The sequence below is a fragment of the Vigna radiata genome, unplaced genomic scaffold, assembly GCF_000741045.1.
Source record: "Vigna radiata var. radiata cultivar VC1973A unplaced genomic scaffold, Vradiata_ver6 scaffold_95, whole genome shotgun sequence".
Taxonomy (NCBI): Eukaryota; Viridiplantae; Streptophyta; class Magnoliopsida; order Fabales; family Fabaceae; genus Vigna; species Vigna radiata.
Window position 1 is genome coordinate 563,593 of NW_014543114.1, and position 13,506 is coordinate 577,098.

The 13,506-nt window shown below is 34.7% G+C and overlaps 2 protein-coding genes across 2 annotated transcripts; one reads left to right on the plus strand and one right to left on the minus strand.

The window, feature by feature from the left end:
- Positions 1–2,509: 2,509 nt before the first annotated feature.
- LOC106753036 (pentatricopeptide repeat-containing protein At3g49710) lies at positions 2,510–5,952 on the plus strand. Its single transcript, XM_014634817.2, has one exon. The coding sequence runs from the start codon at positions 3,000–3,002 to the stop codon at positions 5,166–5,168; it is 2,169 nt and encodes a 722-aa protein (XP_014490303.1). The 5' UTR covers positions 2,510–2,999; the 3' UTR covers positions 5,169–5,952.
- Positions 5,953–6,890: 938 nt separating this feature from the next.
- Positions 6,891–9,874, minus strand: LOC106753037 (reactive oxygen species modulator 1). The gene is made up of 3 exons (XM_014634818.2): positions 9,721–9,874; positions 8,025–8,062; positions 6,891–7,305 (listed from the first exon to the last, which is right to left on the minus strand). The coding sequence occupies exons 1-3, from the start codon at positions 9,791–9,793 to the stop codon at positions 7,192–7,194; spliced, it is 225 nt and encodes a 74-aa protein (XP_014490304.1). The 5' UTR covers positions 9,794–9,874; the 3' UTR covers positions 6,891–7,191.
- Between the last annotated feature and the right edge of the window lie 3,632 nt (positions 9,875–13,506).

Below are 13,506 nucleotides of genomic sequence, written 5' to 3' on the forward strand. Positions count from 1 at the left end.
ATTTGTTGATGAAATTTCCAGCGTCTTCTCCCACCGAAAGTCACCACCATGTGCTTCTTCCAACTTCTCCTCTAGCTTCCTTCCATTGATGAAGGTCGTCTGAGCTAGCTCCATTCCACCAAAGCACTTCATCCAGCTCCTTCTTCCAAGATTCATATTCTTCCACTGCATATCCTCTGTTAACGCGTTTCTCTACCGCTGCCATTGAGCCTCACTACTTCATTTTGTGTTTTCCTCCGCTGTCATTACCTCTCTGCTCTTGAAGCTCACAGATCTGCAAAGAATAGCACCAACCATGGCGCTATCAGGTCTTCTACACCTTTATTGAGTAGGACTAGCCAAAGAATCAGGGGAACTAATATCCTCTTCTGAAATATCAGTATTATGATGTGCCTCGTGGTCTTCTATATTTTCTTCTTCTATAGGAGCTACTACCACATCCTTATCACCACATTCTAAATAACATAAGATGGTTTCTTCATATTTTTTATCCTAATCCCAACTTTTATCTTCCTCAAAGACAACATCTCTGCTTATTATTATCCTTTGTAAAATTGGATCATAAAGTTTGTATGCTTTTGACACTTCATTAACCCCCAACAAAACACAACATATGTTTTTGTCATCTAACTTAGTTCTTTAGCATCAGGCACATGAACATAAGAAATGCATCCAAAAGCTCTAAAATACTTAACTAAAGGCTTGACTCCAATCCAAGCTTCTTCTGGTGTTTTATTTTGCACTGCTAATGTTGGGCATCGATTCAAAATATGCACAGACCAAGTAGTAGCTTCAGCCCAAAAAGTCTTGGGCATTTTCTTTTCTGACAGCATGCTTCGGACCATGTTCATAATGGTTCTGTTCTTTCGTTTAACAATTCCGTTTTGTTGTGGCGTGTATGCAGCTGTTAGTTGTCTATGAATACCATTGTCACTCTTTTTTCTATTAGAGATAGGTGTGATTGGTCCACAAATATCTGCATGAATTAATTGTAGAGACTATGTGGCCCTCCAATTACTCTTCTTTGAGAATGAAGTCTGTGATTGTTTCCCTGTCATGCAATCTATGCATAATTTTTATGGTGCTTTCATCGTTGGCAGACCATATACCATACATTGTTGGTAAAGTGTATTTAAACCCCGAAAGCTTAAATGCCCATATCTATCATGCCAAAGATGCATTACATCCTCTGCAACAGTGTGAAAGCAAGTTGACTTAGTAGGTTGCAATATGGCATGTAGCTTGAACGTTTGGTTGCATTTTCCCTGTTTAAAGAGAATACTAAGTCCCTTTTTTTGTAATTGCCCAATACTTAATAAATTATTCCTCAAATCTGATACAAAAAAGACTTATGTAACAGTATAAGTGTTGCCATTCATGTTTAGTCGAATGTTGCCTTTTCTAGTTACAACCATACTAGAGTTGTTTCCTAATTTGACGGAATCTTTGTAACTTTCATCAGTATCTGAGAAATAATCTTTTTTCCCGCACATATGATTACTACATCCTGAAGCAAGAAACCACACACTTTCTTCATTTGCTTTTGTAATATTTGTGTAGGCCATCAATAACATTTCTTCATATTCTACATAGTTGGCCTCCTTTCTTTGATTTGAACATTCCTAACTAAAATGCCCGAGTTGATGACAATTGTAACATTCTATAGTGGATTTGTCAAATCCTTGTCTTCCACGTCCGCGTTCGACTTTGCCCTCTTCCTCATCGTCCAAAGCCTCCTCGACCTCCACGACCTCGTCCTTGTTCTGCATGTTGATCTGTATGAGTAATTTGCTAGGCATGCACTTCTTCAACATGGGAAGTCATACGTAGTTCATGGACGAGTAAACTACTTTGCAATTCATCAATGGTTAACGTGTCTGTATCCTTAGATTCTTCAATGGAGCACACAACATAATCAAACTTGGAAGTCATGGATCTCAAAAATTTTTCAACTACTGCAACATCTCCTTTGAGTAGTGAAGTGCCTTGATACTTCTGTTTCAAAGAATCCCATATATCCTTATTAAGAATTGTTTCCAAGACTGAACGATCTAATGCTTGAATAGATAGTTCTTCTTCAAATCTATTAATTTTTTATCATCAATATTTTTCCTCTGTTGTTCGGTAAGAGGACCTTCTGCTGCTCCAGAAATTCCATGTTCCACTAGACTCCAATACTCCTTTGAACGCAAGAAATTTTCCATGAATAATGTCCAGTGATCATAATGCCCGTCAAACTTTGGTATAACAAACTGCACAAAGGAGCTTTCCGATGCCATAATTTTGTACTCTTAGAAAACTGCTGCTTCTACTTTAGATCAAGTCCCGTGATGGAGCTCTGATACCACAATGTTGAATCTCTCAGAATATACAAGAGATAAATATACAAGAGAAATACCACACTTTGTCATTGAAAACGTAAAACTGGATATTAAATAACCTTATATCAGAATAAAAAAAAATTGAAACGAAACTAACGTATGTTACGCTGACCCCACATAGTAGATTTATTCAAAAATAACTGTAATCGTAATTTGACTAACAAAAAACACAATAAGAATTACCTTTCACTTTCAATTATGAACTTCAAATAACACTCCTTTAATCCTATAAATACCATCATACATCACGCTTCAACCATAAACTACCATAATACATTTTGCAATAAACCCAATATCATACAGAATAGTTGTTTGGTCAGAGAACTAATTCAAAACTTTTTTTTTCTGTACGGATAATTTAATTCCCCTAGCTAAAGGGGGAAAATAGAAATTGACCAAACAAATATTTTGATAATGAAAATTCCAACACCGTATGCTGTCGAAAGTCCAAAGCAAATATAAATTACAGAAGGGTGTCGAAGGCATTGAAATGCAGTACGTAACACTGTTTTGGAAATACATCGAATTGATTCTATGTCATTGTTGATTAGTTGAAGTTATAGATACCAGAGATTGGTTTCTTCATAATAGCTTCTGATATTAGATGACCCAATTCCCATGCAATGCATGTGCCCCTTTCAAGTTCAAACCTTTCGCAACCTTCTCAAAGCTTGCATAGCCCAAAGAGACCTCAAAACAGGCAAAACCCTCCATGCCCTTTACTTCAAGTCTCTTATCCCACCCTCCACCTACCTCTCCAACCACTTCACCCTCCTCTACTCCAAATGTGGTTCCCTCCACAGTGCCCAAACCTCCTTTTACCTCACTCAACACCCCAATGTTTTCTCTTACAACACCCTCATCAATGCATATGCCAAACACTCCCTCGTCCACCTTGCCCACCAGCTGTTTGATGAAATTCCCCAACCAGACTTAGTCTCTTACAACACCCTTATAGCTGCCTATGCTGATAGGGGTGAGTGTGGGCCGGTGTTGAGGCTCTTTGAGGAAGTTAGAGAGCTCGGTTTGGGCCTTGACGGATTCACGCTGTCTGGCGTGATCACTGCCTGTGGTGATGATGTTGGATTGGTTCGGCAGTTGCACTGCTTTGTGGTGATGTGTGGGTATGATTGTTATGCTTCGGTGAATAATGCAGTGCTTGCTTGTTATAGTAGGAAGGGGTTTTTTAATGAGGCGAAGAGGGTGTTTAGGGAGATGGGGGAGGGTGGGTCCAGGGATGAAGTTTCGTGGAATGCAATGATTGTGGCATGTGGGCAGCATCGGGAGGGATTGGAGGCGGTGGGATTGTTTATTGAGATGGTTAGGAAGGGTTTGAAGGTTGATATGTTTACCATGGCAAGTGTTTTGACTGCATTTACTTGTGTTAAGGATTTGGTTGGGGGCATGCAGTTTCATGGAATGCTGGTTAAGAGTGGGTTCCATGGGAATTCACATGTTGGGAGTGGGTTGATTGATTTGTATTCTAAGTGTGCCGGTGGCATGGTGGAATGTAGGAAGGTGTTCAAGGAGATTTGTGTACCTGATTTGGTTCTTTGGAACACGATGATCTCTGGGTTTTCACAGTATGAGGACTTGTCTGAAGATGGTCTTTGGTGTTTCCAGGAGATGCAGCGGAAAGGTTTTCGTCCGGATGATTGTAGTTTTGTGTGTGTAACTAGTGCTTGTTCTAATTTGTCATCCCCTTCTGTGGGAAAACAGGTTCATGCGTTGGCTATCAAATCTGACATTTCTTATAATCGCATTTCAGTGGATAATGCTCTTGTAGCTATGTATTCCAGATGTGGGAATGTTCATGATGCAAGAAAGGTGTTTGATACAATGACAGGGCATAACACGGTGTCTTTAAACTCAATGATTGCAGGCTATGCACAACATGGTGTTGAAGCTGAGTCGCTCAGGCTTTTTGAACTGATGCTGCAGAAAGACATTGCACCTAACAGCATAACCTTCATATCTGTTCTTTCTGCATGTGCACACACTGGAAAAGTTGAGGAGGGTCAGAAATATTTCAATATGATGAAAGAAAAATTTGGGATTGCACCAGAAGCAGAACATTTTTCCTGCATGATAGATCTTTTGGGTCGGGCCGGTAAGCTCAGGGAGGCTGAGAGGATTATTGAAACAATGCCATTTAATCCTGGTTCTATTGAATGGGCTTCTTTGCTTGGTGCGTGTAGGAAGCATGGAAATGTGGAGCTAGCAGTGAAAGCAGCTAATGAGTTCCTCCGGCTGGAACCTTATAATGCTGCTCCATATGTAATGCTTTCAAATATGTATGCAAGTGCTTCCAGATGGGAAGAGGCTGCAAACATTAAAAAGATGATGAGGGGGAGAGGAGTGAAGAAGAAACCAGGTTGTAGTTGGATAGAGATAGACAAGAAGGTGCATGTCTTTGTGGCTGAGGACACTTCACATCCAATGATAAAAAAGATTCATGTATACATGGAGGAATTGTTAAGGAAAATGAAGCAAGCAGGGTACGTACCTGATATAAGATGGGCATTGGTGAATGCTGACGAGGTGGAGAGAAATGAGAAAGAAAGAAGGTTATTGAATCACAGTGAGAAGCTGGCAGTTGCATTTGGACTAATCTCCACTGAAGAAGGAGTGCCTATATTGATTGTGAAGAACCTAAGAATTTGTGGTGATTGCCACAATGCCATCAAACATATTTCAGCCATCACTGGCAGGGAAATCACTGTTAGAGATACTCACAGGTTTCATTGCTTTAAGGAAGGGCAATGTTCCTGCAGGGACTATTGGTGATGAAAAACAATCAATATTTCTAGTTCAGTGGGAAAGTTTTATACTACTACCTTACTAATTACACACCTGTGTCAAGTTTGGGTAAACACTTTTTCAATAGAAGATTATCACACCAGAGCTTATATCATTAGCTTGACTTTGAAGCTTACTGAAATAAGTTAAAAAGAACTTAATTTAGTAAGATTCATTGTGGTAGGAGGCCATAGACGTTTAGGTGACAAAAGGCTATGGTTTCAATGAACATTTGGGTTATCAACTTTACGTTTTCCCAAATATAACCATCCAAATGACAGATTTCAATCTGCAGAAAATTCTTGCGTTATATCTTTAGGTGAATAATTCAGTCATTGCATATGGTCCTTTTTTTTCCTTTGTTTTCCTTACATGTGACTAGATTAACCAAAGCATTAGATTTTTGGGTGTCCATTCCTCCACTAGCCATTATTTTTTTATGTCTATAGCTAGTTATTGAACGAAAAAGCCAAAGGCCCTCACCATAAGTAGGATCAAGTACATTTGAGGATACCATACCACAAAAAAGTAGTCATTGCTGTTGTAGAGTAGAACAGACGGTTTTATCAACTCCAAACCAAATCTGGTACTTCTAATGTCAGACTCAAGATCTTTATTTTGAATTGGATTTGTTTGGGATTCAATTCTCTGTTGTGATGCTCATCTAGTTAGTGGATCGATTCATGTTTTGTAATCCTGGGGATTCTGAAAGAACAAATTATTCATTATGTATTATTCTGAAATGACTAACAGGGCTTTCCTTTTGAAGAAAGTAATTGTGCCGGTGTCATCAATCTCTACCTTATACTGTAGCAATGCATTTGAATTCATTTTCTGTTACAAATTTTTATTCGAGAACTATTAATCAGATCTTATTTTAAAAAGTTTGTATAATATATTGATTAATTAATGCAAAGTTAATCATCTGTGCTAATTTGGTTTTAATGAGAATTCTTATGGGCATGACGGGGAAAGTAGCTCTATGTTTGAGTCGTAGTTGAGCTAAACATTTCACAGAATAGTGACTTGCTAATTAGAAACTTTGACATCCGTAATCTTCTGAATGAATTCTGTAATTATTTGTAAAAACATTTTTTCTAGTACTCTTTCTTTTTCTTCTAAAAAAATAAAACATTGTCCTCTACAGTATCCAATTACATATACATGTTTTTAAATTATTTGAACTGTAGGGTCTAAAATATCAAATCAAGGTTTTTTTTTTATAAATATCTTCATGAAAACTAGTAGAATTGATTTTCAACAAATTAGTCAGAGAAGTGTATGCAGCTTGCTGGCAGGTTGATTCGTTTACTGAAAATTGTGGTTCATCCAGTATGTAAGCAAGAAATATACTAAGAAATATACTTCCATTTGAGTTTAATTTTGGTACATTGTAGATGTAAATAAGTTGTCAATCAATTAAAGCATAACTTCAAAAAGTGAATTTCACAAAATAGATTAAATGAATTCAACTTTTGTGTTTTCTATTTCTCCTGCACCAACTTCTCGAAATCCCATCTTTTAAACGAATTTGGACATACTTCATCTTTATGTTCCCCTTTACCAATAATTTTATCTGACATTAGTTACTAGTATATACCACTTTCTGGCCAGAAATAGTGGGATAGACCCAATGTGAGCATTTCAATAGTTGAGTGAATATATGTGGAAGGAGGGGAGAGCTTGAAGACATTAAGTAAGATGAACACAACACCGTCAACACACACATCTGCACTCCTTTTTTATTGCAAGAGCAATTTACCGTCTCAGATGAAGAAAGTGAGGAATCAAAAGTAGAAGGAAAGCCCTAGTAAAGAAATTTCAACAGTACCGCTAAGAGATAAATAAATGAGAATTTTCATGGGAGTAGTGCCATGAAACCTTTTCCATGATCCAGAAATAATAATACTAGTAATAAAAAAAAAAAAAACAGGAAATCCCTGCTCTACTCATACTTTACAAGGGCAGCAACCAAAGAAATGTATGTAGGGGAAAGGTCAAATCTTTATCCTCAATATGATTTTCCACAATGTATCAAGCTTCCAGCACCCAAGAAAAGACCAAAAATAGCAGCACTTCCAAGTGTAGTTTGTCCAATATGCCTAATTTTCAATAGTCCAGGCACCTGCATGCAAATCAATGCATTAATATATAGGAATGCTGCTTTGTATCATAAAGGAACTCTTTACTTTTATGACAATGTGTATAAAAATCAGCACAAAGGATTCAGGATGTAAGTTTTTAAAACCCGTATATTTTTCTTCAGTTTTTTTACCGAGTTGGTTGCCAGCAGCAGTGTGCATTGCTGGAAAGTTTGCAGGGCGTTGATAAACAGCTGGTGTTATGTTGGGGAAAATAGGCCAGCTATTGGGAGGACCTCAGCCTAAATTTTAATAACATGGAGAATTTCTGAATTACCTGTTACACACACCTTAAAGGCCTGTTTGTAAAGGATTTTAACACTATTATCCAACCATAAACAACTATTTATGATAAGTTTGTTTACTTTTACAATAGCTACCTTGAAAGTCATATTACAGATGATTTCTGATTAGTTGACAGTGTAATTTTTACACAGGGTGTGTTCAGAAATTTACTATATTTGATCTGTGTAATCTCAACTAACAAAAAACACAAGCATTTTCATAAAAAATTTAAAAATGTTTTTCATATAACAAAAGACGTTTAGTCTCTATGTATGATAAAGAAAAAATTTAAAAATGTCTTTCATATAACAAAGGGCTCCAGGAAGAGTATGAAAAATGTATTGTAACAAAATGAAGGCCAAACTAAAGTTGTAAACAATATTATTCTTGACATTCAGGAAAAGACCACAAGGTATACCTTATATCTAATAGCCTCATATGTTCCATACACGGCACCTGCAAAGAAGCTAAAAGATTAGAAAACAGTATTCTACGACTTTTCTATGTGAGTAAATTGGATCTAATGGACATCCAAGATGATCTTACTCTATAAATGCATTTGACTATAATATTCCAGCAGTTAATAAAGTTTAACCAATCACTTGGCTGACAATTTTCACTACTTTATAAAGCAAGATTACAGATGATGGACACTTCACAAAACTTATCAGATGATACTTAACCAGTACATATTTATCATAGTGTCAAGCTAATTTACTGAAAAAAATAATAAAACCTAATGTACTGATGAATTTATCCACACCCGTGAACTACTACTCAGTACAAAACAAGATGTCAATCAATGTGCAATGATGCACTCAGACCACTTCCCTCTCTTCTAGGCAAAATTTCAAGCCTTCTAAATTCTGTTTGTCTGAAGTTGAGAGACTTCAATACAAATGCCTTCTTGTAACAACCTTTTTTGTGAAAAAGAAAATAGAGTAATGTTCTACTTTAGAATCCCCCAAGGTCCAGGAATATAAAATATCTCTAAAACGACTAAGATAACGTCACGTTATAACTGATTACAATAAAATACATCCAAAAAACTGGAAAAGAGATAAAATATCCAACCAACCAATATCAAATTTATATATTCGACCACAAAGGCTTAATTTGGTGCGCAGAGGGTAAAGGTAAGCAAAATTTAAGAAAAAGTGACTTTGGTGAAACTGAAACCTGGTATTAGCTAGTTCCAAAAGATACCCCTAACACAAAACAACTAAAATTCTTGGATTAAAACCAAAGTTTTTTAAGCAAGAATAATTAGTTCACAGTGAAAATGAAGAGCAAAGGAAACTCAAATCTGTTGCTCAGACAACTTTATACACCATAGTCCATACATTATATAAAATATTTATGAATAAAATGGTCTCTTCAGTTTTAAGAAATCATATTCTATTTCTGTTTTGTACTTCACAAAAACAGTGTGTTTGGATAGGCATAAATAAGAATTGGTACTAATAAAATCACATAAAATGCGTTCAACATTGCAGAAACTAGGGGACACAAACATGTTGACAATGACAAAAAACTATGTACAAATCTTAGAAAACAGAACCATTTGGTTTCAGAAACTTCATTTCATTCCTCCCTTTTCAAAAGTTTGAACAAAAGCCACTATGATAAATAAAGTGAAAAAAAAAAAAAAACAAGGAAACATTTTGGAAAACATAAATAAAGAAGCTTTCTCAACCTATTGCCCAAATATTTTTTAATATTTTCTGGAATCCAAAAAAACACTTCAATTCCACTCCAACACACACATCATCAGCACTAGGGATACAATACCTGAAACTTTAACAACACTTAGTCCAAACTAAACAGACACTCATAGAAAGAACAAGATTCTCTAATAAAATAGGCAAGTAAACCATCAACCTTCATTTCATTTCAAAGCAAATCTAAAACAAACCAAAAGAGGTTAAAAAAACCGAAACTACAAAATTAAGAAAAGCTAAAAACGCATATATAATAATTTTTAAGAAATACCTTCGAAATGATATATATATATATATATATATATATATATATATATATATATATATATATATGTGTCATAAGGTAATAGAGATAATAGTACAAGGTGAAGAAAAGAGATATATGAGACTGACCGACAGCGCCGCCTACAGCACCACCCATAGCGGCGCCCGCGGTGACACGAGCTAGGCAACTGTCCCTTGCCATTTGAAATGGGAGCGAGACACTGGAGAAGGGTTTTGGGGAGAATAAAAACCTCTAAAGTGAAAAACTACTTGGTGCTTCTTTCTTTTATAATTCCTTCTCTTTTTGTAAACTCAAATTAAATTTTAGATTTCCTTGTTAATTTAGATTTAATTCTTCCCCATGTCAATTAAAATTATTATGACTTGACTGTACTTTTATTCCTTAAATTTTAAATAAAAACTAGGATATTGAACACTAAAATTAATAAAATAACCCTATAGTTATATTTTTAAATTATAATCACGACAAATAAATTAATCTACGAAATAAATAAAATATAATTAAGCTGATATATAACTTTATTGAGTGGCAAAACTATATAACTTTTCTGATAAAAATTTCCAACATTTCACAAAATGATAAATCATCCAATCATATACAATTATCTAAATCCCTCGTGCATCCAATAAAATTACTGAATTACAATGATAACTGTCCAATCAGTTTTTTTTTTTTTTTATAATACTTTTATACTATTCTCTTCTACGTGCAACTTTGATAAGCACTTAAAAACCAACAAAGTTAACTTATATTTGATTATATGCTTTCATTAGCAAAATAGTTGGGTTAACAATTTAAGAAAAAGAGCATAATACAAGAAATGTGTATTATTTGAATTAGCCAAAACGTATGTGTGATGATACATTGTTTTTGCAGTTTTATTATGTTATTATGTTTCAGACAAATAAAAATCTATTTAACATTTTATTTACTTTGAGTTAAATTTATTTAAATGTGAGAGTTATCTAAATGAGATCAAATTTATACCTTATTAGTTAAATTAAAAAATTACAAATAAAAAAGTTTAATTACTTAAATTTTATTTCATAAAATCACTTAATATTTATAAGTTATTAGTTCATTCTTTTCAAGATTTGAGTCTCAATAATGATGTTAAGTGAGAATACAAAACAATTTATCAATATAATTTTGTTTGAGAATTTTTTTTTCTTTAATTCTAGTATAAAATTTTGTTAAATTCAAAGCAATAGACTTTACAGGTAAATTTTAAAATTTAAATTATAGAGAAATATTAAATCTATCAGTAAAATTTATTTATAATATTTTTTGTTAAATTATAATTTATATTATCGACAAACATTTAATGTTATCAAATTAAATTTGATAAACAATAAATTTTTTATAAATTCATTATAATTTTAATTGGTTATCGAAATTAAAAGAAAAGAAAAAAAAAAGACGAAAATGAAAAGAAAAAAAAACGAAAATGAAAAGAAAGAGAAAGACAAATAAACATCCAATTCCTTTATAGTAATTAAGTAAATAATGATTAAGATTTTTTTTATCTATTGTACAATATGATATCAAGGCTGAGCGATTGCGATATATCTTATTAAAGATATAAAATAATAAAGAATATCTTATTAAAGATATTGATAAGCAGAAGATAAAATAATTAAAGGATAATCAAGAATATCTATTTAAAGATATTTAGCAACTAACCAGATTTTCAGGTAAGTCTGTTTATATTATATTATGTTTATATTTTATTCTATTTATATTTTATTAGGCTTATATCAGTTTAAGGTCCATGAGACAAATTATAAATAGAGAGCTAGGGCCACAAGCCATCATTCACATTCAACTCATATTCTCAAATACTCAAATAGTGAAAACCCTTCACTAAATATTCAATCAAGAGTCGAGGCTCTTCATTACACGCCTGACTTGGGCGTTGGAGTACCTTTTGCAGGTACCTCCCCCTCTCCATCGGGAAGTCGGACAAGCGGTCAAAGCTTGAAGATCACCGAACGGCCAAGATTGCAGGCGATCAAGCGACAAGGAAAAAAGAAGACAAGCGAAGAACCCAGTTCAAGCATCGGAAAGCGGCAAAGCCACGTCAGAAAAAGTTAGTGTCTCGGTCCCCAAAAATATCACCGAAACATTTTGGCGCCCACCGTGGGGCCGGGGGCATCCCATTGAAAGCCACGAGGAACCAAGACAAATGCTCGTTATCAACATCACTACTTCGGATCAACACTAGAAATTTTCAACAAAGTGAAAGCTACTCAACATGAATCATCATCATCTCTACCTAAAATTTCATCAACAAGATAAGTATTCTTGAAATATTTCATCTAAAGATAAAATATCTATATTCTTTAAGAATATTAGTTATACAACGAACCAAGGAAAAATATAAAAATTTAATTCACGGTTGCAACAACCATTATATATATTATAATATAATAACGTGATATGTATTGATGCACTTGTTTTATATTATAATATAATAATGTAACATACATTTTCAATCTCCGTAATAGTACGGAACTAGGCACCACTTTTACTAAGACTTGTAAAATTGAAAATTACATAAATTGCTTTGATCAATTGTTATATTGGCATTCCGTTCTCCAAAGGAGAATCGGCGAACGTATCCTACTCAAAGGATCTTTCACTACTAGGCTATTATAAGCTAACTCTTTCATCACAGCAGAGGAAGTTTTCTTTTCTTGTTTTTTGTCTCCAGAGCCTGTTGAAGTTTAGGACTCACAATTTGCAAAAAGCAAAGAACGCCAATTCATTACCGGCCATGAAGCATCTTAAAATGGATTCTTCAAATATTCAACCAAAGACCGAACGGTCTCGCCTATATTTTTTATATTATATATCAAACAGGTCAGAAGACTATAAATCAAAGAAAAACAAAGACAGTCCCCCATGGACTATAAATCATAGACAGTCCCCCATGGACTATAAATCAAAGACAGTCCCCCAGGAGATATCATCCGAACGACAAAGGCATTCCCCCAATGAACACTCACACACAAGCATTCAGCCATTCGGCTTTACAGGTGTTCGGCCGTTCGGCCTCACAATCATTCAACCATACTACTTTACAGGTACTCGGCCATTTAGTCCCACATATCTTGTCTACTAGGAGGTTCTCCAGGAACTCCTGGGCCACGGACGATCATTCACGTCTACTGGGAGGTTCTCCAGGAACTCCTGGGCCACAGACGGTCATTCACGTCTACTGGGAAGTTCTCCAAGAACTCCTGGACCACGGACGGTCATTCTCGTCTACTGGGAAGTTCTCCAGGAACTCCTCGCCCACGGACGACCATTCACGCTCCCCAACACAGCCTCCTTCAAACTCATAAGTTCTATAGTTAACCTCGGCTAAAACCGAACAGTTAACTCGGACTTGGGGGGCATAATGTACAATATGATATCAGGGCCGAGCGGTTGCGATATATCTAATTAAAGATATAAAATAATCAAGAATATCTTATTAAAGATATTGATAAGTAGAAGATAAAATAATTAGAGGATAATCAAGAATATCTATTTAAAGATATTTAGCAACTAACCAGATTTTCAGGTAAGTCTATTTATATTATACTATGTTTATATTTTATTCTGTTTATACTTTATTGGGCTTATATCAGTTTAAGGTCCATGAGACAAATTATAAATAGAGAGCCAGGACCGCAAGCCAGGTATCTGTTGATAGATTGGCAAGTGTACCAAATCGTACAAGTAATATTAATGGTAAGACCAAGTATCGTTTTCCCAAGAGACTCGTATGGCTTCCTCGTTCGTGTGAATTAAAATAATAAGACTTGAAAAATAAAAATTAATAAATTGGATTTGGGGATAAAAATATTAACATGCAAAAATAAAGTTGATTCAATTGACAAACGAAA